Here is a 26,761-nt window from a genome sequence, read left to right on the forward strand (position 1 = left end):
AGGTTCTTACAACATCGCCACAAAATGAAACAACACTTCTCTGCCCTTTAACTCTCATCTCATTTTTCTTTTCTTTTATGATTTTCAGAGGCGCAGAGGCTCGAGCAAAAAGATGCTGTGCAGCTCGAGTGGTTCATCCTGTTACAATGGAGAGGTTGTGAATTGGATGAGTGTAGGAATTACTGGGAAGCACTAATGGAGGCAAACATTCAACAGTTATAGTTGAAAAATATCTTCTCACCTCTTTCAAAATATGCCAGTTTCTCCTGTATATTCGGTCATTCTTCGTTGAGACACTTGGCACCTAAATGCAGACTTTATCCAGTGCTGCAAAAGCCAGAAACGACTTGCACGACCTAATTTTTGTTGATGGGGCTGCCAGGATAAGAGTGCTGAAATTCCAGCTAAATGGGGCCCATCGGTCTAATTGGCTGGAATTAGAAGAAGAGTTTGCCCCTGCACATTGCTGTGGTTGCTCTTCCTCCAGTTCCTTTACAAAATCAACATACAACAAATGTATCACACACTGTGCAGCTTTAGTGTTTTAGTAAATAGATGGAAAATTTAGCTGTTTCCCTCCTGACACCGCTATCTGATAACCACTATTATCAGGGAAGAGGGGAGCTCCACTATCGACTATCCACTATCTGAAAAGACAATATATGGGAGTGCATTTAGGAAATTCAATTTCAGTGAAGACACAGTTAACCAACATCTTAATGAACCCACTAATAAAACTCTAGGGCTGGACCTGACGAACGAGGTGTCTAAACTCATTTTCTTGTGCTAAACATACCAGTATTGATTATTAATAAATCCCTTTTAAACTTCAAGGCCCTTAAAATCAATTTCCTTAAGCACCTTCTTAATGTAAGTGATGGGGTCCTACATGTTTATTTAGCATGATGCGATGCCTGTGTTTGTGCTTTTTCTGAGGTATTTCCATGCACCAGTTTGCTTGTTTTATTTTTGGAAATCTGATTTGACCACACTCACACACACCTGATTAATTTCATGGGATGAGTTTTGTCCTTTCAAACTGTTGGTGATTTATAATTTGGAATGCTTTTTCCAAAGTTTAAAGAAGAAATCAGTGATTCCTTTGGCCACATGGGAGCAGCAAAGCGAGCTGTAAACACAAAATTCACACATTTTCAGCTGATAACATAACGAAGGTGTTAGCAATTCGTTACCTATTTTCACATCTAGCAACATTAGCACTCATTAAAAGTCTTTTACCATCACCATCATCAGTTCACCATCTAATTGCCTACATTAGGCTTCTTTGGAAGTACCATTCATATGAACAGATTCATTTTTAAGTGGTGCGTATGAGCAATTTAAGTGATTTCGTGGCTCTGTTCAATTTCCTCGTCCTACTTTCTCTGCAGGAGGTAGCTGAAACAAGCAATTTACAGCAGTGACGAATTTGGTGAATCAGACATGGAAAACCTGACAAACCTAAAAGAGAAAAGTAAGAGATTTAGCATAACGATACAAAAACGTAGTGGCATGAGGCCCATTATCTGTCGTTTTGGTGTAGAGTGGGTTTACTAGAGTTTTGCTGGGAACAGCTGCCTTCTGCAAACAAAGAGCTGAAAGATGCTAAAATGCTCTGCAGAGCCAAGGGGGACTGCAGAGCGGAGTGATAATTCTCTGTGGGTTTGTCCCTATGAGTGACACCGTACACAGAGTAACACTCATACATAAATCCTTACAAGGTTTTACATAGGTACTGCTCTGAAAGCAAGCTTTTTTTCCCACTTTGTTTGATGCCACACTGCAGCCAGACCCTATGCTGATAATACTTCTGATGCCAGAAGCACAGGGACACCAACTGCATTCCAACAACACTATTGCCTTTGCCCTTAGAATAGAAAAGCAAATTATACTTCAGCTTTGGAGATGTGAAGTACCCAGTGTGAAGCAGTGACTCAATGAAATGTGTGAAACCTTACACCTGAGATTAGGTGCAGTCTCAAGGACGACCTCAAATGTCTAAAAAGTTTGGTCCCCCTTTGTCTGCTTTTTGGAAGAGGTTACAGATCAGCAAGCGTTTATTCCTTATATGATAGGTCCTGAAGGAAAGGACAAGGCTAGGTGGTCGGGGAGGATAATGGTGTTTTGATATTCTCTTCTCTTCATGTTCTTCTAATCTTTTTATGCATTAGAAAGTCTGCCCACAAGCCTGCTGGGTTAAAAATCATCTTCACGAATGTTGTGATCATCGTTTCAGTAGTAGAAGTAGTATATGCTACTGAATTATTATCACCTGCAGTGATGCAGGCCACAGATGTTTGCCTTGGAAGTAATGAGTTGTATTTTCTTTCTGGTTCCTCTGCAGGAAAAATGGGAATGAGGGAGTTAGCATGACCAATCCATGAAAGCTAAAAACAGAGGAAAACAAACCATGAGCGCACGCTTTGATTGCTGTGATGTCAAAAACATAGAGACTAACGTAAAAGCGGAACTACGTGCAAAGCCAGATGTAACCAGACTAACAGCAATGGGAAATAATAAGCAGGGTGGACACCGGTGTGTCAGCTACGTCTATCCTGAGACTCACCAACACAACTTCACACAGACAAATCATATTTACCTGAGCTCATCTAAGCAGCAACACCTGTTCTATCGTCTTGAAAATAAGGAAATGTGTCTCTTTAGTCTCCTCAGGTGGATCTTTTAGCTTCATTTCTGTGTAATAACAATTAACGTAAACAGGAGCTTTACCATTGATTATCTTTCTCTGTCATGAAAGCAGCAGGAGCTGTGCTGTATTATTGAATAGACCTACATTCACATTTAAAGCAGCGTGCTGGTGGAAAACACTGGTTCCTTGTGTCATATCCCTGTAGTGACTTAGAACCAGCAAGCTGGCCAAGAGCGGCCTCTTACTTCACATGCTCTGATCTCATCTGTAATTTTAAGTTACATATTTAAACATTTTCCAGTGTTATTTATCTGATATCTGTATATTTATACGTTTATCTCGATTTATTTTTTTTTGCTTTAATTGATCATATCATATGGTAGCACATATTCTGCTGCAGCTGGTCAACTGCGAGTTCATGATATTTGGTATGGTATCAGTATCCAGCAGGAGGAATGTTCATAACACACCCACATCAGGATCACCTTCATGAATTTGGGCCAGCATCAGTGGAAGCACACAAACCACTGCAGTGTCGTCGGCCTTTCCAGCTTTGAATTCTGGTGTGGAAGGAGCAGAAGCATCGTGACACTGGCTTGTTTGCAACAAAGTAAATGCAGATAAGCAGGACAGTAAGTATTGCTGCAAAACATTACACTGCACATTAAACTGAATTGCACAATTAGTTGCAAAGTGACGGAGGTTATTAGGCCAAGAACCTCGCCCAGACTTCTTTTTGTAGCATGGCTGAATCTGAAAAACAGCTTTCTTATTCCACCACTACCTCCCATCATTTGGTGACATTTTGGTGATACGTTTTACCAATTCAGCTTTACTCGTGTGCTGGGAGTTCCAGGTGTAGTTGTAGGGGTTAGGGTGGGGTCAGCGTGGTCCATCTACAGTCTGGTAAGATAACAGATTCCCCCTGAGACTGAGAGGCAGTCAAGCAGAGGAGACATATAAACTACTGCAGCGTAAAGTAAAGGGTCACCCCGGCCAACTACTACACACAGGAGGTGAGAGGCTTGGCAGGGTGGTGGATGGAGGTGGTGGCAGTGTGTGTTTCAAGTGTGTGTGTGTGTTTGTGTGCGTGAAAAATCCTATCCCCTCAGTGGACCTGTTCTCCAGGGCTGTGAATGTGTGTGTATGCACATAAATTTAACGTGTGAGAGAATGCATATGTGTCGTGTGTGTGTGTGTGTGTGTGCGTGTGTGTGCGTGCATGTGTGTGTTCCAGCCTTACCCTTTAGGTGGATCTTATTTTCTGGGCTGTGCACCAACACCGAGCTCACTGAATCCAAGCTGTCGTAGTTGCTGCAGCCGAGAGGGCCCGTCCTTGTTTCGGTTACCTAGGAAACAGACGAAGGACAGATGTATTTACCATATATGTTTTTGGTTGTTGTTGTTTTTTTTATTATGCCACATTAGCAGTGAATGAGGCAGATGTTTGTTTCTGTCTCTGGCAGCCGAGCGCACAGCTTGTGGCAGGCGGATCGTGTGAAGGCAGGCAGAGGACTGGATGTGGCAGAGCCCTCTGACAGCAGAGAAAACTATCGCCATCTTTTGCCTCCATCCCACACCTGCAGCCGCAGCTGCCCGCAATGTGAACAGCGGAAGGGAGGGAGGGGGGTTGGGGGGGGTGAGAAGTGCGAGGGAGAGAGCGAGCGCAGGTGTTTGCAAAAGATGGTTTCAACTCTGAAGCAGCAAAATGAGAGGTACGCAGGGAAGGTCGCGTTAAGTCGAATACCTTTAAGGAGCCGTGTGCGGTCGTGAAGTCTGATAATGGCCACTGTCACATGTGTTTGAAAGCAACTGGGCTTAAAACTGACACATGGCAAAGATGCAGTAGTAACATGAGTTTTATTTTTCTGAGAAATAATAAAGTGAACAAACATAGCACACATTCTGTTTGAATGATTAAATTATGAGGGACTTGTTTTTTGACTCCAGGGTCAATTTGAGCTCATGAACCCAGTTCCTCCCACTCTCATTGCATTGTGTACGTATCCTGTTGCCTTTAGGTACTAATTACATTCAAATAGCCGCAATATTATATTTCGCTCAGTTTCCCAAATGTTTTGCTCACCCATCCATCCACCCTGACCTACTCCATACATGGACTGTGTCACTCTATAGCAGGCCTTCTCAGAGTCCGGATCTCGTCAAGTCGATCCGGGGCCTACCCATATCATCAGCTCGCAGGTTGTATGCAGCCTGCCACATCCCCACTGGGCCCACAGAATATTAATGAATTCAGAAAATGAGCACTAATGTTACTCATCGGTGCCTGGCTGCGTGCCAGGGGCTGGCGATCCATAGTTCACCTGGACAGACTCACAAAGCTTGTCCATTAGATGCTAGAGGAGGTGAAGTGTTTTGTTTTGTTTTGTTTTTTTCATAGGCCAACTGTTGCATTGAGTCTCTACTTCAGTGTCTAGTTATCAGTATGGATTTCCCATGTTTTTTAATAGACTGTTTCCACTGATATGGACTCCTAAAAATAACCTTAATTTTGTTCGAGAGTTAAATTATTAAGCATTAGTAGCCTAATTATTATTATTAGTAGGAGTAGTTGTATTTAAGTCTGGCCCCCACAGCAAAATTCTGGCCCTTGGATAAATGCAGTTAAGGACCCCTGCCAAAGCTCATGTTATGAATAGACTACAAACGTTGTCCAGTTTTTCAAATACATTTTCTATTGATCTATTGATCTATTTCTATTGTACACTATTAGTGATGTTGAATACACAGTGTAGCTGGAGATCATTCCCATCAATCACTCACAGACGTTGTTGTCACGGCGACGTTAACTGCTGTAAAGAGTGTTGCGCGTAGCCTCAGCTCCTAAATCACAGACACGAAACGACTGATGCAGTCTTGTTTAACCAACCCTCACATCTGTTTCCTGCTGTGTGGTTCGCTGCAGGTGGTGAAGCAGACCTGACCACGGGTTAAACTGACCACACAGCATCCTTTGAAGATGCGAAGGCTTTCTCCGACTTCACATCAGCCATTATTTTCTTCTTCTTTCTCACTGTGTACTATGTGTGCATGTGATATTTGCATAATAAATGTGCAGTATAGGAGGCAGTGACATGACATGTAAGTGCTAATAGTAGCACATTTTCACCTTCACCTGATTAAGACAGCAGATTGTGAGTATTTTCCTCTTCCATCAGTTTGCCCTGTGAAGTATTTGTCTGTTGGATGTGTTGTGCTGTATTTTTATAGCTTCCTCACACAGTCTCTCATACATGCTTACTCTGCCATTTTGTCTTGAACAAAGAAAAGTGAACCTCCCGTCCAGTTATACTGTGTCTTAGTGGGAATTAGAAAGTGTAATTTATTTTACAAGAAGCAATAAAACCAAGTTTATGTCCCTGAAACCTCTGCTTTCAAGGTCAATGCAATGTTCACTGTAGCATCTGACCTGGATGTTAGTGCCTCTAAGATGCATGTCATGGAAAATATGACACAAAAACAAAACCCTGCTTGGCGTGTTGTGTGAGATGCTCTGTAATTGAGGAAAAAACTAAGAGCGGACACAATAGTGAGAGAACCAAAGAGGCGGAGAGCTTAAGTCACGCAGATAACGAGAGAAAACGTGCCAGAGAGTGAAATCTATAAAGATCAAGCATGACACAAAAAGTAGATGAGGAATAAAGCCAGGGAAAGGCAGAAAGAAAAGGAATGAGCAAGGATAGAACAAATAGCTAATTTCCACACTGAGTGTTCAGATGGCACAATTAGAGTAAGAAGATGGATAGGACGCCATTCTCCAGCTAAATCACGCTATTTGGCAAATGATGCAGCCTGTGCGAACTTGCCGTCCCTAAAATAGCCTCGTTCCTCACATCGTCACACTCTGCCTCGCGCTCAGATAGCATCTATTAGAAAAAGGAATGGAAGCTAGCCTTCAAGGCTACATAAGATAAACATCTCAAATATCTTACAAAACACAATCGTCAATGAGAAGTAGTTGGAGATTAGCAAAAGATAAAGATGAGAAGCAAAGGGAGATTAGTGGAAGAGGCCGCTTTGGCTTGTTTAAGCCGCAGTTGTGGGCACAGATAATCTCTGCTTTAATAATGACAAAAAAGACTTGCATCACATTTATCTTGTTGTAGTCAGTCAGTTCTCTGTTCAACTCGTGTCGCTTAGGAAGTGGACGCTGACAGGCGCAGATATGTTTCAGGTGTTTGCAAGGTAATGTAAAGACGCATCGGCACAAAAAAAAAAAAAATCCACGAGTAGATGCACACTATTGCTGCAAGGTGTGAGGATTATCTTGAGCAACAAGGTTGTGATTTCATTGCTGTGGAGTTTGGAGCACTACAGCAATTGAAGCAATTATACATTTTATCAAGAAGACATATCATTAATGTAAAAGACAGTCATTCAACCAATCAGACTGTGCAGCCATGTCACTAGCTAACTGCTAGCTGCATGGTAATGACGTAGCGGTTACAGGTGTGAATTTAGTCTTTGTATCTCTTTCTCTGCATTGAGTTGTGTGAACGCTCTGTTGCAATCACTTTGCTATCAGTACTGTTACAGCTGTGCAGAAATCCTATCTTCTCCGCACCTTGTTGTCAGCGTGTGCTCATACTGCATTATAGGGTATATCCCAAGCCTCTTAAATTGCATCCACATTTCCCTCACTTAAAAGTTGTCCTTGCGTCTTGGTCCCTCCCAGCAAGGATGCATGGAAAGATACAGGAAACCATGTGAGAAGACAAGAGAGGAGAAACGAGGCGTCCTTTCCTCTGAAGCATGACGTAACGCTGCGTCCGGTTCTGATGACGGCTGCAGCCGATCACAGCTGGATGTTCTCAGACCAGTACCAGAACACAGTTATCAGAGCAGCGGTGTTTCCGCTCTGCGGTCTGTTACCTGTTTAACAAACACCTGCACATGAATAACAACCTGCAGTCTGGATTTATCCTGTGTGCTGTGTCCTGCTCAGAGGCTCAGGAACCGTTTCCTCTGGCAGACTGTGTTTGTGTTATTAATTCATGAGTAACATCTGGATATATTGATATTCTGAATGGGAGTTCATTATTTACTAACCCAGACTGTGAGCATGGTGTCTTTGGTACGCTGGATGCTCGTCAGCGTCATGTGACTCAATGTAAATGATGATAAATGATATGAGAAGACTGACAGACTCTCCTACCCTCTCTAACTTGTATCTGTAATGAAGATTAATGGAGGAAAGATCAGATCAGTCCAATCAGCTGCAGCATCCAATCAATAACTGATATTTAATAAGGGGGCGTGTCAGTGGCTAAAAGACTTGAAGGCTGCTCTAATGTATCCTCGCTCATGGCTCCTCAAGCTGGTAATGTGATCCACTTCTCCGCTGAATCATTTCATTTGGGCTGAATGAAATGATTGGATGGATTTCTCACAGAGCATGGACACAGGATGTTTTCATTTTTTGCCAGAGCATTGACATGTAAAGAAAATTTCTAAAGTACTTAGTTACATTACACCACTGTTATTACGGTTTGTTGTGTTTGTTGGTTTATAGGAGAAGTAACTAGCATGAGTAAGTTGCCATGGTGAATGTTACTGCCATGTGCAAGTCTCGTGTTATTGATTGCCACATGTCAAACCTCAGTAAGCTTGATAAGATGCCAGCAGGCTGCATCAGGTTTTGTTCATGCTGAAAATAAAACTTTTTTTCACGGCCGCTTGCTGTCTTTTAACTAATTCAAATGTGGAAACTGGGACAGCTCATCAGAATTTGTTATGACTTGAGTTGTGGTTTGATCCTCAGCACAGTGACTTGGGACTTGTGACTTGCACATGTGTCACTTTACTCCCACCTCTAGCAGCAACAGAATGATGCTGAAGCTTTGGGGGGAAAGTCATGACACGAACCAGAGATGCTTATGGACTGAATGTCTGCAGCTCCACATGCTGTGAGGAGCACGAAGTTTGTGAAGTTTTCATCCTTGTTTTCTAAAGTGAAAACTTAAGTTGAAGCAGACCACAGTCATCTCCATGAAAGACTAGAACACTAATGTTTCACAGCCACTCTTCAAGGCAGCAGAGAGCAACAGTTTGACACTCAAAACAAACCACACATTTAGAAAGAATCACTTTAATGCAAAAATTTCATGTTTAGTTTTCAGTTATTACCTAATATCTGTTTCTCTCTATTGCTTATGATTAATTTATATCATAATTCATATTCTAATAGCCAGCACTCTGCTTTGTTTGCAGAAGCTATGAAAGCTTCAGATCCGACAGATTTCTGCCCTGTTTCCGCTGAATACACACTGGGCTTGTTTGTAACGCATGTGAGGAACTTCAGTGATAATCCACCTGAGAGCTGCCACCCCCGACTGCCTTTGTTGAAAACTCTCAAGAGCCCTTCACTGAGTGGATTGTTCAACCTGGACCATTTTGTTTTTAATGTTTGTTCGACAATGTGCATTATTCAAACGCGGCAGAGTAGTGTGTGTTTTCTTATGACCCTTGAAGCTTTTTTTGACATTCCCATATCAGGTAATGTAATCTTTCACTGTGTCTTTATTGCAGCAAAGCAATGCATCAATGGTCCCAATTCAGAGTTTCTAATATTCTCACCTTGTTGTGTATGAAAATACACAAGGTAACAACATATATATATATATATATATATATATATATGTTGTTATTCTAAACACCTCTCAATATAATTCATTACAACACCAATTTTAACTATGACTTCAGAAACACACACAGAATTGCATTCACACATCCCGAACAATGTGCAACGTGTGTCTGAGCTGTTGTATTAACTTGCGGTGGACTGCACAGGTCTGCCTAATAAAGTGGCCACTGTGTACAACTGTACATGTTCCTTATTGTCAACAAATCTCATGTAAAGACCCAAACCAACAGTGAACTGATCCTGTCAAGTCTTGTCGTGTTTGAGGTTTTGTTCACTGGCGTCATGTTGTTGTCTTGCACTTCCTGTTTTATTGTGAAACCTAACTTTCCTCTCGTTTCAGGCCCTTGACTTCCTGGTGTGTTTCCCAGCTGTCTGAATGTCTGCCCCGCCCTGATTGTCTCCACCTGTTGCTCGTTCCCTTGTGTTTGTATTGTCTGCGTTTTCCCCTGTCCTGTGCCAGATCGTCTTGAATAGTCGTTGGTTCACGTCAGTCCTGTCTTGCTGCTACCTTGTATTCATTCCCTGCCTAGTTATTCAAGAGTCTTTTGTTCTTCATTTGCATTTTGAGAAACCTTAGCGCCTTCAGTTACCGTTTCCACCCTACACCATTTGTTGTATTTTTTGTACTTGAGCATTTTTGTTATTAAACCGGCCTCCAGCCTTTTTGATTTCCAAGAGTGTCTTTGAGTTCTGCTTTTGAGTCCAGCCTCAGTGAGCCTGAGCGCCGTGTCACTAACAAGGATTGCATGTGCTATAAAGCCTGACTTAACTTATTCCTCTGTGCTCCATTGTTGTCCATTAAAACGTGCTCCTTCATTACCTTAAACGCAGACACATTTTGTCCCACATGCTGCTGTACATACTCAAACAGCTGAAAATAGTGCATTTCCTCCTGTTTGAGTGGTGCATGTTAAAAGCCACAGGGCCCAGTTGTTTCGGGAAATGACTGACTCATTTGAAATAATTTGTGACCCATGTTTAAAGATATGTGCCATCAGTCATAGGACACGGGCTTGTGACTAAGACATGACTGAGATAGGTATTGAGAGGCAGACCATGTTAGCTGCTAGATTAACCAGCTGCAAGTAGTTTCTCCTGCTATATGACATAATCAAATATGATTTTGACACCACAGAGGCATATGGGAAATTCAAGTAACAGTGTGTGTGTGAAGCTTTAGAGCTTTAACATTATCTTTCTATCACTGTATATAGTTTATTGGTCAATAAAAACATTCATTTGTGCAAAGTTGTTTTCACTACAAGATGATTAGATTTTATGGAGGAGTAAAGCGTCTGACTGCAGTTTCCCTGCTGATTTTGGCTCTTGAAAACCGCAGCGCTGTGGTAAAAATACTCGGTCTTCCTGCGCATCATACAGAGCTGTTTCCTCTCATTTCCACACAGCAGATTTCACAGATATGATACAGAGGGGCTTTTTTGGTCAAAAGAAAACTGTAGTCTAAAGTGGAAATGTGATTGAGGTTCCTCCACTTCATCGCTGGAGATAAAGATAAAGTATTTCCCTCCCACCTCCTATCCGGCGCTGTGGCGACACGCAGCCCAGAGGCGTACATGGACACAGGTCAAGTGCTTCCCACTCAGCGTCGCTTCCTCTTGGGTGATGAGTTGATCTGGCGGAACACGGCGCAGCAGGTGGCTCGCATGCCAGAGGTCCTCATTTAGCAGACACATGTAAAGGATGCTCTTCTCCAAGTGGGAGTAGCTGTGTGTTTGTTGTGTGTGCGTGTGTGTGTGTGTGTGTGTGTGTGTGTGTGTGTGTGTGTGTAGGCGGGTGTACAAAATCCCTGGGTGTTTGCAATTGCTACTGAACAGGACTATTTACCTGCCTGCCAGTCATCACAGAGAAAAGCTGCTTTATTCCTGTCGCAGTGGATAGGCCATCAGGTTCGTTTGTGCATTTTTATGTTTTGGATGTTTTTATTTGAAGATGATATTACACTGTTAATGCTGATGAGAATGAAACACGTAAACACGTAGCACATGGTTAGCATGTTTTTTGTGATAAATGACAAAAATGTGGATTATAATATGAAGTAATATTTCTCAATTACATTTAAAAATTCATGTCTTAAATAAGCAGCAATAAAAGCTAAAGTTTGGAAAAAGGCATCTTTATTTATTATTTATGAGGAGTTTAAAAGTCAAAAACTCAGCTGATGTGTGTGTGTGTGTGTGTGTGTGTGTGTGTGTGTGTGTGTGTGTGTTCCAGCTTTACCCTTTAGGAGGATCTTATTTTCTAGGCTAACCTTTTAATGTCTGACATACCCACACAGTAACGACCACAGTGGCAGTTTTGAGTACTTATAGTAGTAGTAGTAGTATTAGTAGTAGTAGTAGTAGTCGTGGCTTTTTCACTGCGATCGTGTCACAACGCTGCAACATGCAGTCCCAGGTGAGTCACAGAGATCAAAACGAAATCTAATTTTGATGATGATGTGGTCTGAGATAAATGATCACATGAATATATGTCTGTCTGTCTGTCTGTCTGCAGTGTCATCCATGAGGCTCATGTCTTAATGTAGTAATGACTTCTGATATAACATATCATATCAAAATACTGACGGCATCATGGCCGGTGTGATGCCAGCACAGGATGGCCTCTGGTTTACAGTGGATGTTAATATTGTTTCATATTGTGAAGAAAAAACGTTGTATTTGGTCCACTCGTACACCCACAGTTTGAGTCATCAGGATGATTTCACATTCATAACTATGGAAAACTGTTGTTGAGGAGGTTATTTTGATATTAAAGTTCAAGAAATAAACAAAAATGCTGTTGTACTTCCAAAACAAAAAAACAAAAAACTACTCTGACACGCTGAATTCCATACATGTATGCTCACTGAACACAAAATGTGGTTTTCTTCACTTCAGTCTTTGTTGGGATGAAATGTTTTCACCTGACAGCAGCAGCATTTGAATTGTAATTTAAGCTGATTTCCTCAGTCTCCTGAGCTCGGGCTGTGATAACTCTGTTTCTTTCTTTGTCGGCACAAGATGCCTCTGGGGCCGCCTCGGCTCCCTGCCTTATGCTGTGCCGCTGCATCTAGCTCTCCCCATATTAATGTTGCCTTTACCAAAGCTTTACCCGTCACAAAACTGCTGGAAATGTATGAGGTGGGTGGATGGGAGGACTTTCTACCCTTTAAAAGAGTTTGGGAGAGTCATTGGTGTGTCCCTGCTGCTGACAGTTGGTGTTACTCAGTCTCTGCAGCAGAGATGGGGGGAAAGCGGAGTGGCTTTTGTGGAAATATCCCATCATGCATTTTTGAGCAATTCTCCCAATTTATGTCCCTTTTCTCCAGGGATGGACTGGCACAAAAAAATGCTCCTGGACATTTTTTTTTTTTTTTTTACTCCAGACCAGCCCACCACAATCAGCCCACACCTTTAATGGGCTGCTCCCACAGAGCGAGCTGCCCACCAGGAGTTCTCCCGGTGCTCCTGACGGCCGGCCTGACACTTCTTGATGGGAACACACAGAAGGGGCCATTTTGCAGAGTAACACTTTCGAGTTCTTCAGGTTTTTTTCTCTAAAAGTAAGAGTTCTCTAAAAACTTTCAGTTGACTGAATCATCACCATGGCTGGGCAAAATTTGATCTCGGTGTATAATTACAAGTCAAAACAATTGTTTGATGGGAAGGTGCCAAATATAATATCAACTGAAATGTCAAAGCTTTTAAATCTACAGGGCCTTTTAAACTGGGTTTTATTTTATCTAACTTCTTATATGTACAGGGACCAGTACATAGCATAAAGCAATGCCATAAACTTCAGCATTGATAGCCTCAGCTAGCTGCCTGTCTCTAGATGGGCTACATACAACATACAACATTTAATTTCTTAAGAAATGATAGTGTAGTGGCAGTGAGAACATCCTGTCCAAAATATGTATAGCACAACTACTGTGTGTATCATCTCAAGAGGCCTGACTGTTGAATAAGCTGCTTGTAACCGACAGTAACTTAAACGTGAGAAGATCATTGATCGCATAAAGCTATAATAACATAGATGGTTAATAGTCTCTAACCAGTCACAATATATGGAAGCTTGGTTTTGCAAACTTTCTCCCCATTTTAACTTGCTTTTCTAACATTACATGTGGATCTAACATGAGATCGAGATATTTTACTTCTGAAACGTGTTCAATACATCGTCCATTAATCTTTAAATGTAACTTGTTATTTACTAATCGGGGCCAAGCCCTGAAGAGAAAAGAAAACCTGTGGTGCTTGTTGCCAGATAAAATTCATCAAATTGCCAAATAACTGTTACGAAGACAATCTGCGGCCTCGAAGGGTGTGTGACCCCGGGACAGCTGGCTGCTTCAGTCGGATGGTAATCTCACCGTCGCCGCAGGTTTTCTGTTTGTGTCAGTGAGTTTGTGGAAGTCTGATGGAACACAGCTCTTTGTTTACAGCATATTGAGCTCACGGCGCGTATCCCTTGACAAGTGACTTGACACCTGACTGAAGGGCAGTGCCTAACCGTCCGCTGGCATCACTGATGAGGTGGGGTGAGGTGTGGACTACACTGACACAGTGATGTCACACTGCACCAGAGCATATGCAAGCAAGAAGCAAAAAATCCAAGGCACTCTGAGTCCTGAGTGCGATAGAAAGGCCCAACACAGACGCTTCAGCGGCACAAAAGCTCAGACATGAGAGCACCTTGGATTTTTCCATCTTGCAGTGTCCTGGCTCTTGACTGCAGAAGTAACTTTGTGTGTAGTCGGTGTAATTAAAAAAAAAAAAAACTTTTTGTACTTTTTGTTTCTAAAGCAAAGATGTAGTCCAGTTTCTTTTTTTTAAATTCTTTTGAGACACCCTGGAGGTTTAACTACAAAAACATTTTCAGCTGCTGTCAAGTTGCTCTTTAACTAAATGCTAAAACTCGATTGGTCGCAGGGCCCCTTCACAAGACAAGGCCCCAAGATTACATAATAATGCAGGATCCCCCTGATTTATTACTTGTGAAGTGCAAATGCTGAACAAAAACTGCCCAGTTTCATCTCTAACTCGACTAGATTTATTATTATTTTATCATTTGAGTTCAATTTGAAATCAAATCAATTCAAATTGTATAATAAAACAGCTTTTACTTCAAGGATATCCCTATTTCCACTGCTTTGAATATGGCTTTTCATATCAAATGTTTTGCAGCTTTTGAATTCTGCTTAAATTCCATCAATATCAAACATAATTATGCATCGCTGTGGAAAGCTCCACTCAGACCGGACTGCAGAATCTGACGAATTTGAAGGATTTTGACTGAAGACATGCTGTTTAAGGCATGAGACGCAGCGTGCAGCTAAATCTCTACAGTGTGTATTTCACAGAATATCACTGGGTGGAGAGAAAACAGAATAACTGACGCTGAAAACAGATCTTAACGGTCACCATTTACTCATCTCCAACTGCTAACTTTGCAAAAAGATAACAGACTATTTTAGCCGGGCAGTCACTCATTAGCTGCTCCCCACAGAGAGGCAAATAAACCAAAATGAGCAAGATTTAATTCATTCAGGCTGAGCAGATAATGTGTTTATGCGGCCCGAGATGCAGCACTCACAGTGAGCAAGGAAACTCGTGTGTTGTTCTTGCCTATATATTAAAGTGCTGGTTTGCAGTGTTGAAGCCTGTCAATAAAGATGAAAAAAAAACTGTGCTGCTCTGAGGATGCAGAGGTTATCTATATTTCTGTCTCTTTCTTTCAGACTCTGAGTACAGGCTACATTCCCTGTAGATAATATGCTATGAAAATGTGCAAGATTTTTTTTTTTCAGCCCTTAAAATCCAATTTCATGTTCTCATTTTAATCAAACTTTTCTCTTTAGGTTAAAGGACACCTTTGTGTTCGCTGTCTCTCATACGCAACCATTCAAGGCTTTGTGGGAAATTACATATTTGACTAATCAAGCGCTTCAGTGTCCCTTTTAAAGTGTCTCTTGGCAACAAAAATGGTCAGTCGCACCTCTGCGTACCACGGCTGTGCCAAATGCCGCGTTTTCAGCAACGGCGCTTGGAAACGAGCCACCTTATCCAAGGTGCACGCAAAAGTTGACACTTAGCAATTACTCATTTCAGTCTGCTTTGCTATTTAAGTTGAAGCATGAAAGCACAGTCCACCCACCCACACACCTGCTGTCACCGCATGAGAGGCAGCAGAGTCTGTTCCGATGTGGAAAATGTATGGCTTGGTATTGCTTTGCTTCCAGTTACCAGGGGGAAAAAAGAAAAGGGATTTATACAAGGTAAAACCAGGCGGAGGAGTTAATAGGATTTATTTTTTCTGTTTTCTTTCACTGGATTTTCAACAAAACTGCTCCCCTTTGCAATTAATGATGAAAAGAGTTCATCATTAAAGCCTGATGGGGGATTCTGGGTGAGTGACGATTCACCATGTCGAGGCAAGTCGAGTGCTGAGTGAACCAAAGAACTGGCTTATGTGTTAGAAAAAAGGTCTAAAACCACTTCAAACTGTGCAGTCAGAGCCACTTTGTGCTGTAATCAAACTGCTTTTTGCCCAAATGATGATAATTGCCAGGTGTTTTAACCCTCATGAGATACAAGTGCGCATACACCTACAGGAGAGCACACACGAGTGTGTAGCCGAGTCCAGATGGCATACAGTAGAGTACAGTATGCATAAATACACTTTCCCCACTGGGACCTTAAAGAAGCTTGACATTTGCCATGCTTTAGTGTCTCTGCGGGCTACGGTGCATACGCTGTGGTTTTAATCCAGTCTGCCATTTTTTAAAAAATGCCCTTGCAAGCTCCCCCTCGTCTCTCCCGTATCCTTTGAGGAATGATGCACCTTGAAAATAATCTTTAAAAAAGATTGTGTGCATACCTTGAGAGCAAGCAGAACTATTTGTTACAGGTGCAGCGCGGAGTCATATATCCCAGAGGGACAGCTTTATAGGAGCGCTAATGTTTGCATGTCTACCTTGATGGGTGGTTGTTTGTGGAGCTGGAGAACTACAAACTCGACTCTACATATAGCAAATAAACAGCGCATTTGCATCCCTGCTATAGACTGAGAAAGACATTTTCCGGCACTGCCTGAAAGCAAAGCACATGCAGGTGGATATGTACTGTAAGCAGGCTGAGTCACCCGCCGCGTGCATGTGCACGGTACCTTGATAGCGGAGGTGGCGATCTGGAGGTGGTGCAGTCGCCTTAGGGTGCTCTCTCGATCTGTGAAGTAGGAAGCGGCCAGCTGATGGAGTAGCTCCAGAGACACCACTGAGCTGTTGCTGTTACCCTCCGACTTCTTGTTCAGCTTCTGCTTGTCCAGGAAAATGGTCAAAGACTCCTCTCCTGTGGATAAATAATCAATCAATGAATGGAGTCAGTTTTTAAGTCACCTAAACTCTTTTTTTTTAATTTTCTTACAGTGTATTTTCTTGAAAAAAAAAAAGCAAAACTAAAAACTACTAATTTATTTTTTAATCTTATTGAATAAAATATGAAATCCTCACTTTAAGGTCCTTACGGAGGGAAAATGACTGAAGGGCCATCTATATTACAACATTCCACTATAGCAGAGCAAGGCTGACGTTATCCTCGAGTCATATTCTGACATTTCTTTGGCAGGGCTTCACTGTCTCACTGTGGTTTTGTGGTTTGTCTGCTGTGATGCAGATAATGCATTTGCTCTTGCTTCGCTCCCTTTCATCAGACAATTATAGAACGATTAACACTAAAGTCTCAACCAAAATGAGCTGTTTTGGTCACATACCATTTAACATGCTTCTGTCTCTCTGTAATAATTGATGAGGATTTCTGACCAGAATGTGATTTCTTTTTTCTTTTCTTTTTTACACTGATGAGTTTCTCATGAAATAGTTTTTTTTTCAAACCCTCTTCTCATTCCTGTATCCAAAGCATAACCAAAGTAAGTCGACAGCTGTTCTTGAACCATTTGGAGTACATGCATGGTCTCTTCCGAAATGTAACTCTCTGGAGTTTTATCCCCAGCAGTCAGAATCACTGTGAGTGCTACTCGCATTGAGTAACAGAAGTTCGAACGTACTGAAGGCTTTTTCCTGCCCGAATTTTTTTTATGCAAATAAAAAGCTTGCAGATGACTGTATGTGAGACTTATTAGCTGGAAACACAATGGGACCACAGCATGAAGCCTTAGCCTAGAGGGCTAAGAAATATCTTATGAAATCCAAATCAATAATACAGACGTGATCAAAATCTTAAGACCAGTTGAAAAATAACTAGAATTTACCTTTTGCACATTTATATTTCAATGAGGTTTTAAGTAGAGCTACAATATGCAAAAGCAAGAAGGGGGAGTGTGACAAAAAGCACTTTGAAAAAGTAATTTATTGAAAACAACTAGTAAACTGAAATAGGCTGTTTATCAGCTGATCAAAAGTTTAAGATCACAGGCTCAAAAAAATTACAAAAAACTCCAAACCAGAAAAAAAATTCTCAGCAGGACTCAGTGATGAGTAGCTCCACCGCTCTTGTTAACCACTTCAAAAATTTGTTTGGGTATGCTTGATGCGAGTGTTTCCAGGAAGCTACTGGAAACATTGGTCCAAGTGGTGAAGATGGCTTCACGAAGGGCATCAACTCTCTGGAACTGACGGCCATTTATATAAACTTCCCTTGCCATCCATCCCCAAATGTTCTCTATGGGATTTAAATCAGGGGAACATGCAGGATTGTCCGAAAGAGTGATGTCATTCTCCCTGAAGAAGTCCTTCGTCAAGCGAGCATCGTGAACTGCAGCGTCGTCCTGTTGAAAAACCCAGCTGTTACCACACAGACGAGGACCCTCGGTCATGAGGGATGCCCGCTGCAACTGCGTCCAACCTCTGCAGCAACGACACGCTGCGAGAGGCCTTGCTTATGCAGCTGGACAATCCGACCACGTTCAAGAAGAGAAAGCTTCTTAGCTTTAGCCATCAGGAGGGCATGACCGTGTGAACGCCTGACAGAAAATGAGAATTTTGAGCAGATTTTGACTTTTATAGCCTGTGGTCTTAAACTGTGGATCAGCTGATAAACAGCCTATTTCAGTTTACTTGTTGTTTTCAATAAATTACTTTTTCAAAGTGCTTTTTGTCACACTCCCCCTTCTTGCTTTTGCATATGTAGCTCTACTTAAAACCTCATTCAGATCCAAATGTGCAAAAGGTAAATTCTAGCTAATTTTCAACTGGTCTTAAGATTTTGATCAGGTCTGTATATCATCAAGTGTGCAGTAGGTTCACCAGTGCTGTTGAAGTTTCCTACAGGTCTTCTTGCTTGTTTTGCTAAAGAGTCATTCAACCCTTTTCTGCTCTGATCTCATCCTCCTTTACTTCCTCACTTGTTTTGGACTCTCTGATGAGCCTGCATGATGACTTCCCTCACAGTGCAGGCACTTTGCTTGCACTTCGCTCGCTTCATCTTCTTTGCACTCCATGGAGCATTTGTCCTTTCCTCATCTCCACATCTTCTGACTTCTCTACAGACTGCTTCAAACCGTCCATATTCCTGACAGCAGCTCTTTCTCATGCGTCCTCAGCCTGTAGCGCACACTCTCACTGCAAAGTCCCCTTCAAAAGGGCTGTCATCCTTCTCACCTTCTCACAATCCTGCCTTTCTTCTTATTTCACATTATGGAAATATTGTCACTGTATTCATTTCATTTCAACAATGCTGTCGGGTAGAATTCGGGGACAGATTGATAACTTTTTTAAATTTAGATTTTGTGAGAGGCTGCTGCACCTGTTACATTGTTCTCCTTATGAAAGATTCACATTATTTCTTCAATGTGATTTTCTTGCTAAACCAATTCATGCATGAAACATCTTTCTTTGTGTGATTCATCCAATAAAACCACAGCATCACAGTTGCACAGTAAATCACACCTTGACAGCACCACGTGACGTCATATCAGAGAAACAATTCGACTGTATGGAAAGTCGTGACTCACGACAGGCCACACTTTTAAGTGCCACTGCTGCTTAAAAGATGGATTCCTAAACTCTATTTTGTTTACTGCCACAGATCAATACAGACAAATTACAGTTAAAACCTTCCTCGATACGCACAATGCAGGGTCAGTCACTGCTCCCTGTATAACAGACACTGAGGAGGACTGTTTATAATACCAGGAGTGATTTCACACACAGCCTCTGAAGTGACCAACAGCAAAAATCAACATTAGAAATAAGATCTTTGCTTGGCTTCCTCAATACTAGCTCAATCCTGATTGATTCTTTACATTTGTCAGGTGAATTTCACAGCCCATAAGTGTGAGAGTCATTAAGAATTTATATATTTCAGCCTAACCAACATTTTCACAGCTCAAAGTGACCGTGGCTGGCGACACAGCCATGAAAAACAAGACAGACACAGATGAAAACAGTGGCACAACAAAGGGAAAAATGTGTGCATTCGCTCAGCCACAGTCTAATCAGTATGCAGACTGGCTCAGCCCATTTAGCTGAGGCTGTTAATTACACATAGAGTCGAACTATCAGTCTGCCACTGAATTCATCTCTGCTCTGTCTCCCACGCTGGTGCTCCAGTGCATACATCCAGTGATAAGAGGCACCAAAGTTAGGTGTCTGTGGATGCAAACCAAACACACCGCTAAAAAATAGCAAAGAGATGGCTAGGAGTGTGTGTGTGTGTGTGTGTGTGGAAAACAGCATTTGTCCTCCACGTGAATAGCGTGTGAAAGGGCGGCAGCCAGCGTGGCCTGCTTTAGAAGATGTATGGGCACCGTCGGTTTCAAACGATAGCGTTTTGTCATAATTTAAAGTCCATTATATCTCTTATAAGTGAGTAAGTATCTCCTACTATTTTATACGTTCACTGTATATTACGGGGTTTGACTGATCTGAGCGCGCTGCCTTCGTAAATCTCCCCCTGCCTCTGATGAAATGGATGCAGGAATGTTTATACTCACTATCAATTTTCTACAAGTCCCTTCATAAAAAACTGCCAACTGTAAAAATGTACTCATATATCTGGGCTGTGAGTGTATGTGATAACCGGCATCAGCAGTGTATCAATATCGCGAGGTCGCAGGCTCGATTTGGGAGGCGCCCGCGATCGATGCGGCTGTTTTGTGAGTCCCTTCCCTCGTCGGAGATCGAGGTTAAAAAGAAAACCGATAGAGAGAGACATAACGCCGAAACGGGTCAATGTAATCCCTATTCTGCCTCGTAATGCTCTTGCAGCTGTGTGCAATGTTCATCAGAGGGATGGATGAGTGGGAAATTACTGAGGAAAACAGCCTCGCTCGAATGCCGCAGGTGCAAGGTGTGGTGTTGTTGCCACTTCTGCTTTTCGCTTGACATTTTAACTCGAGCACAGCAGCCGGTACACAGATCCTACACTCCTGCAGCTCTACACTAATGCAGGCTCCGGGTATTTTGCTGTGAGTCCCTCTGAGACCTGAAACGAGTAGCTCTATTTTTGGTCTGTCCCAACACTTCACTAACCCAGGAATAAAGGTGAGTGTGTCACCGGCAGCCCTTCCTTACCTCCCAAGGTAGCAGACACCAGGAAGTGGGTCCCGTACTTCTTGATGAGGTTTTCGTTGATTTGCTGCAGGGTTGGCCGTCGCCCCAGTAACCGCAGGTTGCGTAGGAACTCTGGTGCTAAGGGCAACGGAGCTCTGAAGAAATCTCTCTTCTCCGTTGCCAGGCTGTTCACCTTCCAGTGGCTGAACTCCCTGAAATTATGAATACATTAAAAGGTGAATGCACACTTGACTACGACTATGCATTCGAGACGGAGAGCATAAAATTACATACGGACACATTCAACACAAAAGAGGCTGAAAAGGCACTTGAGCGAGCCAGAATAAAAGAGAGGTTAAAGGTGCAACTTGAGCATATCAAACTGATTGAAACTCAAACAAATTGACAGAGGGAAGGCAGATTCAGAGCTTCCATCTGGGTACAAGCAGCGATACCAGTTTAGAAATACTCTGTTACATGTAACAGCCCTGCATTCAAAATGTTACTTAAAAGTACAGCAGCATTAACATCAAAATGTGAGTAAAGTACCAACAGTAAAAGTACTCATCATGACCCATGCCGCAGTAATACAGTATATATTACTGCATTATAATTTTGGATGTACTAATTCTAAATCACTGTAATGTTGCAGTCTGTGAAGGTAGGACCAGTTTAAATTACTTCATATACTGCTGGGTGGCCTAATCTATGACAACACATCAGGATTTGTTTGTTGATTAGATTTTGTATAAATAAGTAGAATAGTTCACAACTTGAGTAACTGACTCATGCCCTGTTGAATTCTTAGTCACATTGAGTACACGCGTCTCTTTTAGCCACATCACAAATCTGACAGCACTCTGTCTTGGTTTTACGTGCTAATCAGGATCTCCATCCAGGAGGGGCGGGTAAAACACCTGAAGCCTTTTGGTAACTGCCAAAAACACCAGAGGAAGAAGAACTGAGGCAGTTGGTGTCATCTACACTTTGATTTTTTCATACCTGATAGCAATCCAATGCATGAAGTGTATAATATGGAAATATGTTCTTTCTTGGTAACTGTTGTTAAATATTTTACTTTCTTGAAGAAGATCCACCTGGAAGTGATTTTTTTTCCACCAGCCTTTAGCTGCTGTTACGGGACAGTGCCAAAAGCTTAGCTTCGCCTGTGCTGTAAAATTAGCGCCCTCCTCTCCCCTGACTGCTTTTTTTAAGCCATGTTTTGGTCCAGACTCAATGTTCACCATAACAAACACACAGGATTAGAGACAGAAAGGGCTTCAACACTGAGAGAGAGAAAAATATTAAACTTAAAAAGATAAGGCTGGAATGATTGTGTGTATTTTAATTACTCTACTTCATGTTAACAAATCTCATGAAAACCAGCAATGTGTTATTTCATCTGTCAATATTTGCCAACTTCCCTATCTTGTGTGTGGCTCTCAGTCCATTTGAGTTCTACTAATGATGCCAAATATATGTTTTCTTTTTTAAAAAAACTTAGCAATTTCCAATAGAAATAGATTCCACTGCAGTTTTAAATAAAACTAAGACTCGTGCATAAGTAAATCTCAGATTTGGATTGTTTTAGTTGCAGATTTGTTGCTCCACAAAGTATTTATGGCAGTAGCAATGTGCATGATCTTGCCTCAAAATAATCCAAAGATAACCTGCAGAGTTCATGCAGGTGATGAAGGAACATGTGAGCCAGTGCAAGAGTGCAACACTGGAGCTTCATGGCACAGAGGAAGAAGATATACCAAGACCGAATACACACAACATACTTGGTGGGATGATTTAATGGACGTTTTGGCAGTTTTAAGAAAACTATAAATCATCTGCTTCCAGTCTGTGACCTATAGCTGTTCCTGGTCACAGTGTGTGATACTTTGAATAACTCGACTTCTCTTGCAGCCGGCTCGTTAGCTGTCCAGACGAATGTCAGGCAGCAGCAGAGAGCTGCATCCGTCTGGTCAACAGGACACAGTGACAGAGAGAGACGTGGGTCTGGAAAAAAACGTCCATTTCGAGTAGCTGATAATCATTTCATCACTTCAGTCCTGCCACAGGCGAAGGTATGTGAAGCTTATGCAAATACCAGCGGAAAAGCACAGATCCAACACATCTGCATAAATCTGCTGGCAAAACAAGAGGCGTTGAATATTAGCACGTTATGTATGCATTCTGTCTGAACAAAACACCGGCGGTGACGCGCTGTTTTCCTATGAGTACACAAACACACACACACACACACTCAGGAACACACACAGAGGGAGGTACATACACTCTATCACTGTCTCAGTTTCCCACCGGCTGCTCTTACAGTCCCTTTTTGCGGTCAATGGTTTACTATTACAGACAAGGCGGTACTGTAATTATGCTGTTGACAGCATTGTGACTACACTGGGACAAATACAACAGACCATTCCCCTTAATAGTACACAATCCATACGCTTAGGGTCATTCAGATGGCACCGTGGCACAGACAGCAACCGGCTATAATTAGTTTGTAGTTGCTGCGTTGCATATTAGTCTTCAAAGGGAAGCTCAGATTTAGCAGAGCCCATGACAAAGCTCTCCTCTGAAGGAATGGCCCCAGGAGCATCTGGTCAAACTACTGCTTCATTAGGAGGTTCATTCTCACATAATGCACCAATTAATGTCTGTAGCTTGGCCACAGTCACAGTACAATTTCTAGAAGCTATCATTAACTCTGGCCACATTGTTCTTTTATGAAAGCGGGGCAACTCAGGGAAGCTGAGTGTGAGGGCACAGTTTGGAGCTGCGAGCAAAATGTGTCCAAAAATAAAAAAAGATAAATAGACTGAAAACACAAGAAGAGCTCCTTTTGCTTTCTCAGCGCCTATGTGCTCACTCCTCTGCAATGAGGAGCCATTAATTTATTCATATCATCTCGCATATTGTAAATATCTATTTTAATTATTATTGCTAAGGAAAAGAAAGAGTTTTGACCAAGACCAGAGCTGAAAAGAGTACTCAGATTCATTATACATGCAGTAATAACACTATGTAAAAATAATGCTGTTACAGGTTGAAGCCCTGCATACAAAATTTGACTGAAATGAAAGTACAGAAACATCAAAACATACTTAAATTATGACAAGTTAAGGAGTAGTGTTGTCAAGAAATAGTGGAACTACGTAGCCAGGGAGCCAACATGGGGAGAGCCCTCAATAAGCCTGGAATTAAAATCCTGTATCTACCCACAGTTTACATTATCACAAGCAAACTACAGCTGTTTGCTAAAAAAAATAGCTTGACAGACTGATCAATGAGTTATTAGTTAACATTACTCCATGTAATAAGAGCAGTCAGTTTGGGAGTGACAGCAGGCTCCAGCCGTGTGTTTGCAGTTAAGGTCCTGAGGCTTCACCTCTTCTGCATATAAATGGATCATTCCGGTAATTTTCATCATGCTACTTCCGTGCTGTAAGAGACCACACTCGCCCTTAGCTGGAAACTAATTCACCTTATTTCTGCAAGTAAATCAGGATTCCAGCGTCTTCCTCTTTTATTATGACATGCAGTGATGCAGTAATCCTGTCTCATTGTAGAGGCCAGAGTAGGATGGCTCTCCACCTGTGTCTTATGCCCAGGGTTAATAATGAAGACCTGCAACGCTATGATACTGTTGTCCAGTGTGTTTAGTGGACTGAATCCTCAGCAACAATAAAGGAGTATCTCCCAATGTGCTTAAACCAAGCATTGTTATCAAAATGTGAAAAATGAAGGTTGTAATATATAACTCAAAATCGTTCTATGTAACTCTATGTATGAAAATATGAATCTGAAAAACTATATAAATGATCCTGAAATAAACAAATATTTGCGCGATCAAACACTGATGTGTTGTGCTCCCTCTGTTACATGCACCCCGTCCTTTTTAGCTTTGTTTATTGGGTGTTTTAATATACCCACTCATGTAGAGGGTGAACATCACTGTCTTATGAAAACCCTCTGAACACCCACTCCTGCCACATGAGTAATTATTGTAATGTTTTTCAGGGGCACATACTCTATCTGCGCTGTAATGCTCTTTTCTTTTATCTGGATATAGAATGTAGCCTTCCATTACAGTCTTTCCAGGAAATCTCACTCTATTCAGGCAGATAAGTCCATCATCTCTAACGTCTCGCTATGTGTAGCAGTGGCTCTTTGTTCTTGATGCATTATCCTTCACACGGCTGCAAACGTAGCGCATGCTTGTTTTTCAAAATGCCTTTATTCACACTACACATGTTGGACACAATAGCAGGGAAATCTGTTGTAATCTATGGAATAGATACAATGGCTGTGCAGGAAAAAAACACTTTTCTGAAGCTCATACTGATCATTTTACTATGACTATGTCAATGAAAAAGAGTTTGGCAGGATTTTCATCTATTTCCATCTTGCTGGCAAACTGGGCGCCGCCCAACCCGGCTCAGAGATCGATTTCCACGATCCACGTGTTTGATTTGCTAGGTGCCCATCTCGGCGCTGCGCTGCCCATTCATCCGGGCTTGGGACTGGACTGCACTGACTTGCACGAGTTTGGGGAGCAAACTGGGGCTCAGCGTCTGTGCAAAACATTTGAGACGTCACACAAGTTGTTTTCTCAAGCCTCAGCGCTCTCTTTCAGCGCTGTTCCTCCCTAAAACACTTTTTACAGTCACTTTAGGCGAACGCATGAAACAGCACCAGACGTTTCCTTCAAAGTTAAACACTTTTTTCTTGCAAACCATTTTCCTCTGAAGCAGAAGAACAAGATTTGTGTAGATCACAGTGTTGCCACCCAGAGACATATTTCAGCATTGTCCTTATGCAGAATTTCCACAGAAGGATATTATGAGATTCATAAGCTAGCAGATTCCCTGGAGATAGCATAACACTTCAGATCCGCTTTTTCTATTACTGTTTAGTGAGTGAGCACGGTGCACTGACACAATTGTCTGAATAAACAACGGTTGATGTGCTCTAATTTGTGTTTTTATAGAAACATACCCTCGAATTTTGTTCTTGTTAATGCATGATTTCTCCACGTGAAGTCGAAAAAAGAAAGCTCCTGCCAGGGACCAAGAACAGAACTCCTGTCACAGGATTACCAGTAAGCTGGTCTTGATCTGGAAAACCACAGCAGTGCCCCTTTAATACTCATAAGGTTACAGATTTCAGTTGCTGCTCCCACCAACTGTAGGACCAGTTGCATTAAGTCCGTGAAGGCTCACCATAACAGTGCTAGCTGAAATTTCCCAAATATAAACTCATGATTTCAATCAATTAGTGTTTATTTCTCACACACTTTATTATACAACTATAACACGTGGTGAAATGTTACATTGCCATGATGCAAGATTTTGCAATACAAATTTTGTACAAGAAGAGTGCAAAAAAATGCTTGGAAATACATTTATAAAATGTAAAAATCTACATTACAAGAGTTCAAGTAGATTGAACAGATCGAGTAACAGTGGCGTGCACAGACTTTTTGAAGGGCAAGGGTGAAAAGGAAAAAAAGGGCACAAATAGCGTGTCCTCGCCACTAAAGAGGGCACTTTAGCACGCGTTTTGGCTCCCAGGGGGCACTTTAGATCGAATGTTGGCGTCCAAGAGGGCACTTTAGCGTGCGTTTTGGCTCCCAGGGGGCACTTTAGATCGCATGTTGGCGTCCAAGAGGGCACTTTAGCGCGCGTTTTGGCATCCAAGAGGGCACTTTAGCGCGCGTTTTTCAAAAACTGGGCCACGAAGGGGGGTGGTCACCCCCCCCCCGCACACCACGCCACTGTCGAGTAAAGACAAAAAGGGACATGATGGAGAGTTAGAGTTACACCAAATGAAGAGTGAACATGTGATAAATCTTGTGTAGCTCTTCATTAACAGAATCTTGTACCTTGATCACCACGTCGCAGCAGAAGCGACTTAATCCTCTCTGCTCAAT

General features: G+C 42.0%; 1 protein-coding gene across 1 annotated transcript in view; it reads right to left on the reverse strand.

The window, feature by feature from the left end:
• The window catches only part of brinp2 (bone morphogenetic protein/retinoic acid inducible neural-specific 2), a 120,035-nt gene that overhangs the window by 57,867 nt on the left and 35,407 nt on the right, over positions 1-26,761 (reverse strand). The window contains exons 2-4 of the mRNA XM_041949501.1: positions 20,845-21,035; positions 16,482-16,663; positions 3,894-3,999 (exon numbers count right to left, since the gene is read on the reverse strand). Of these exons, the coding sequence (XP_041805435.1) occupies positions 3,894-3,999; positions 16,482-16,663; positions 20,845-21,035 (479 nt within the window). The remainder of the gene's footprint in view (positions 1-3,893; positions 4,000-16,481; positions 16,664-20,844; positions 21,036-26,761) is intronic.

Source organism: Chelmon rostratus, chromosome 12 (assembly GCF_017976325.1).
Source record: "Chelmon rostratus isolate fCheRos1 chromosome 12, fCheRos1.pri, whole genome shotgun sequence".
NCBI classification, from domain to species: domain Eukaryota; kingdom Metazoa; phylum Chordata; class Actinopteri; order Chaetodontiformes; family Chaetodontidae; genus Chelmon; species Chelmon rostratus.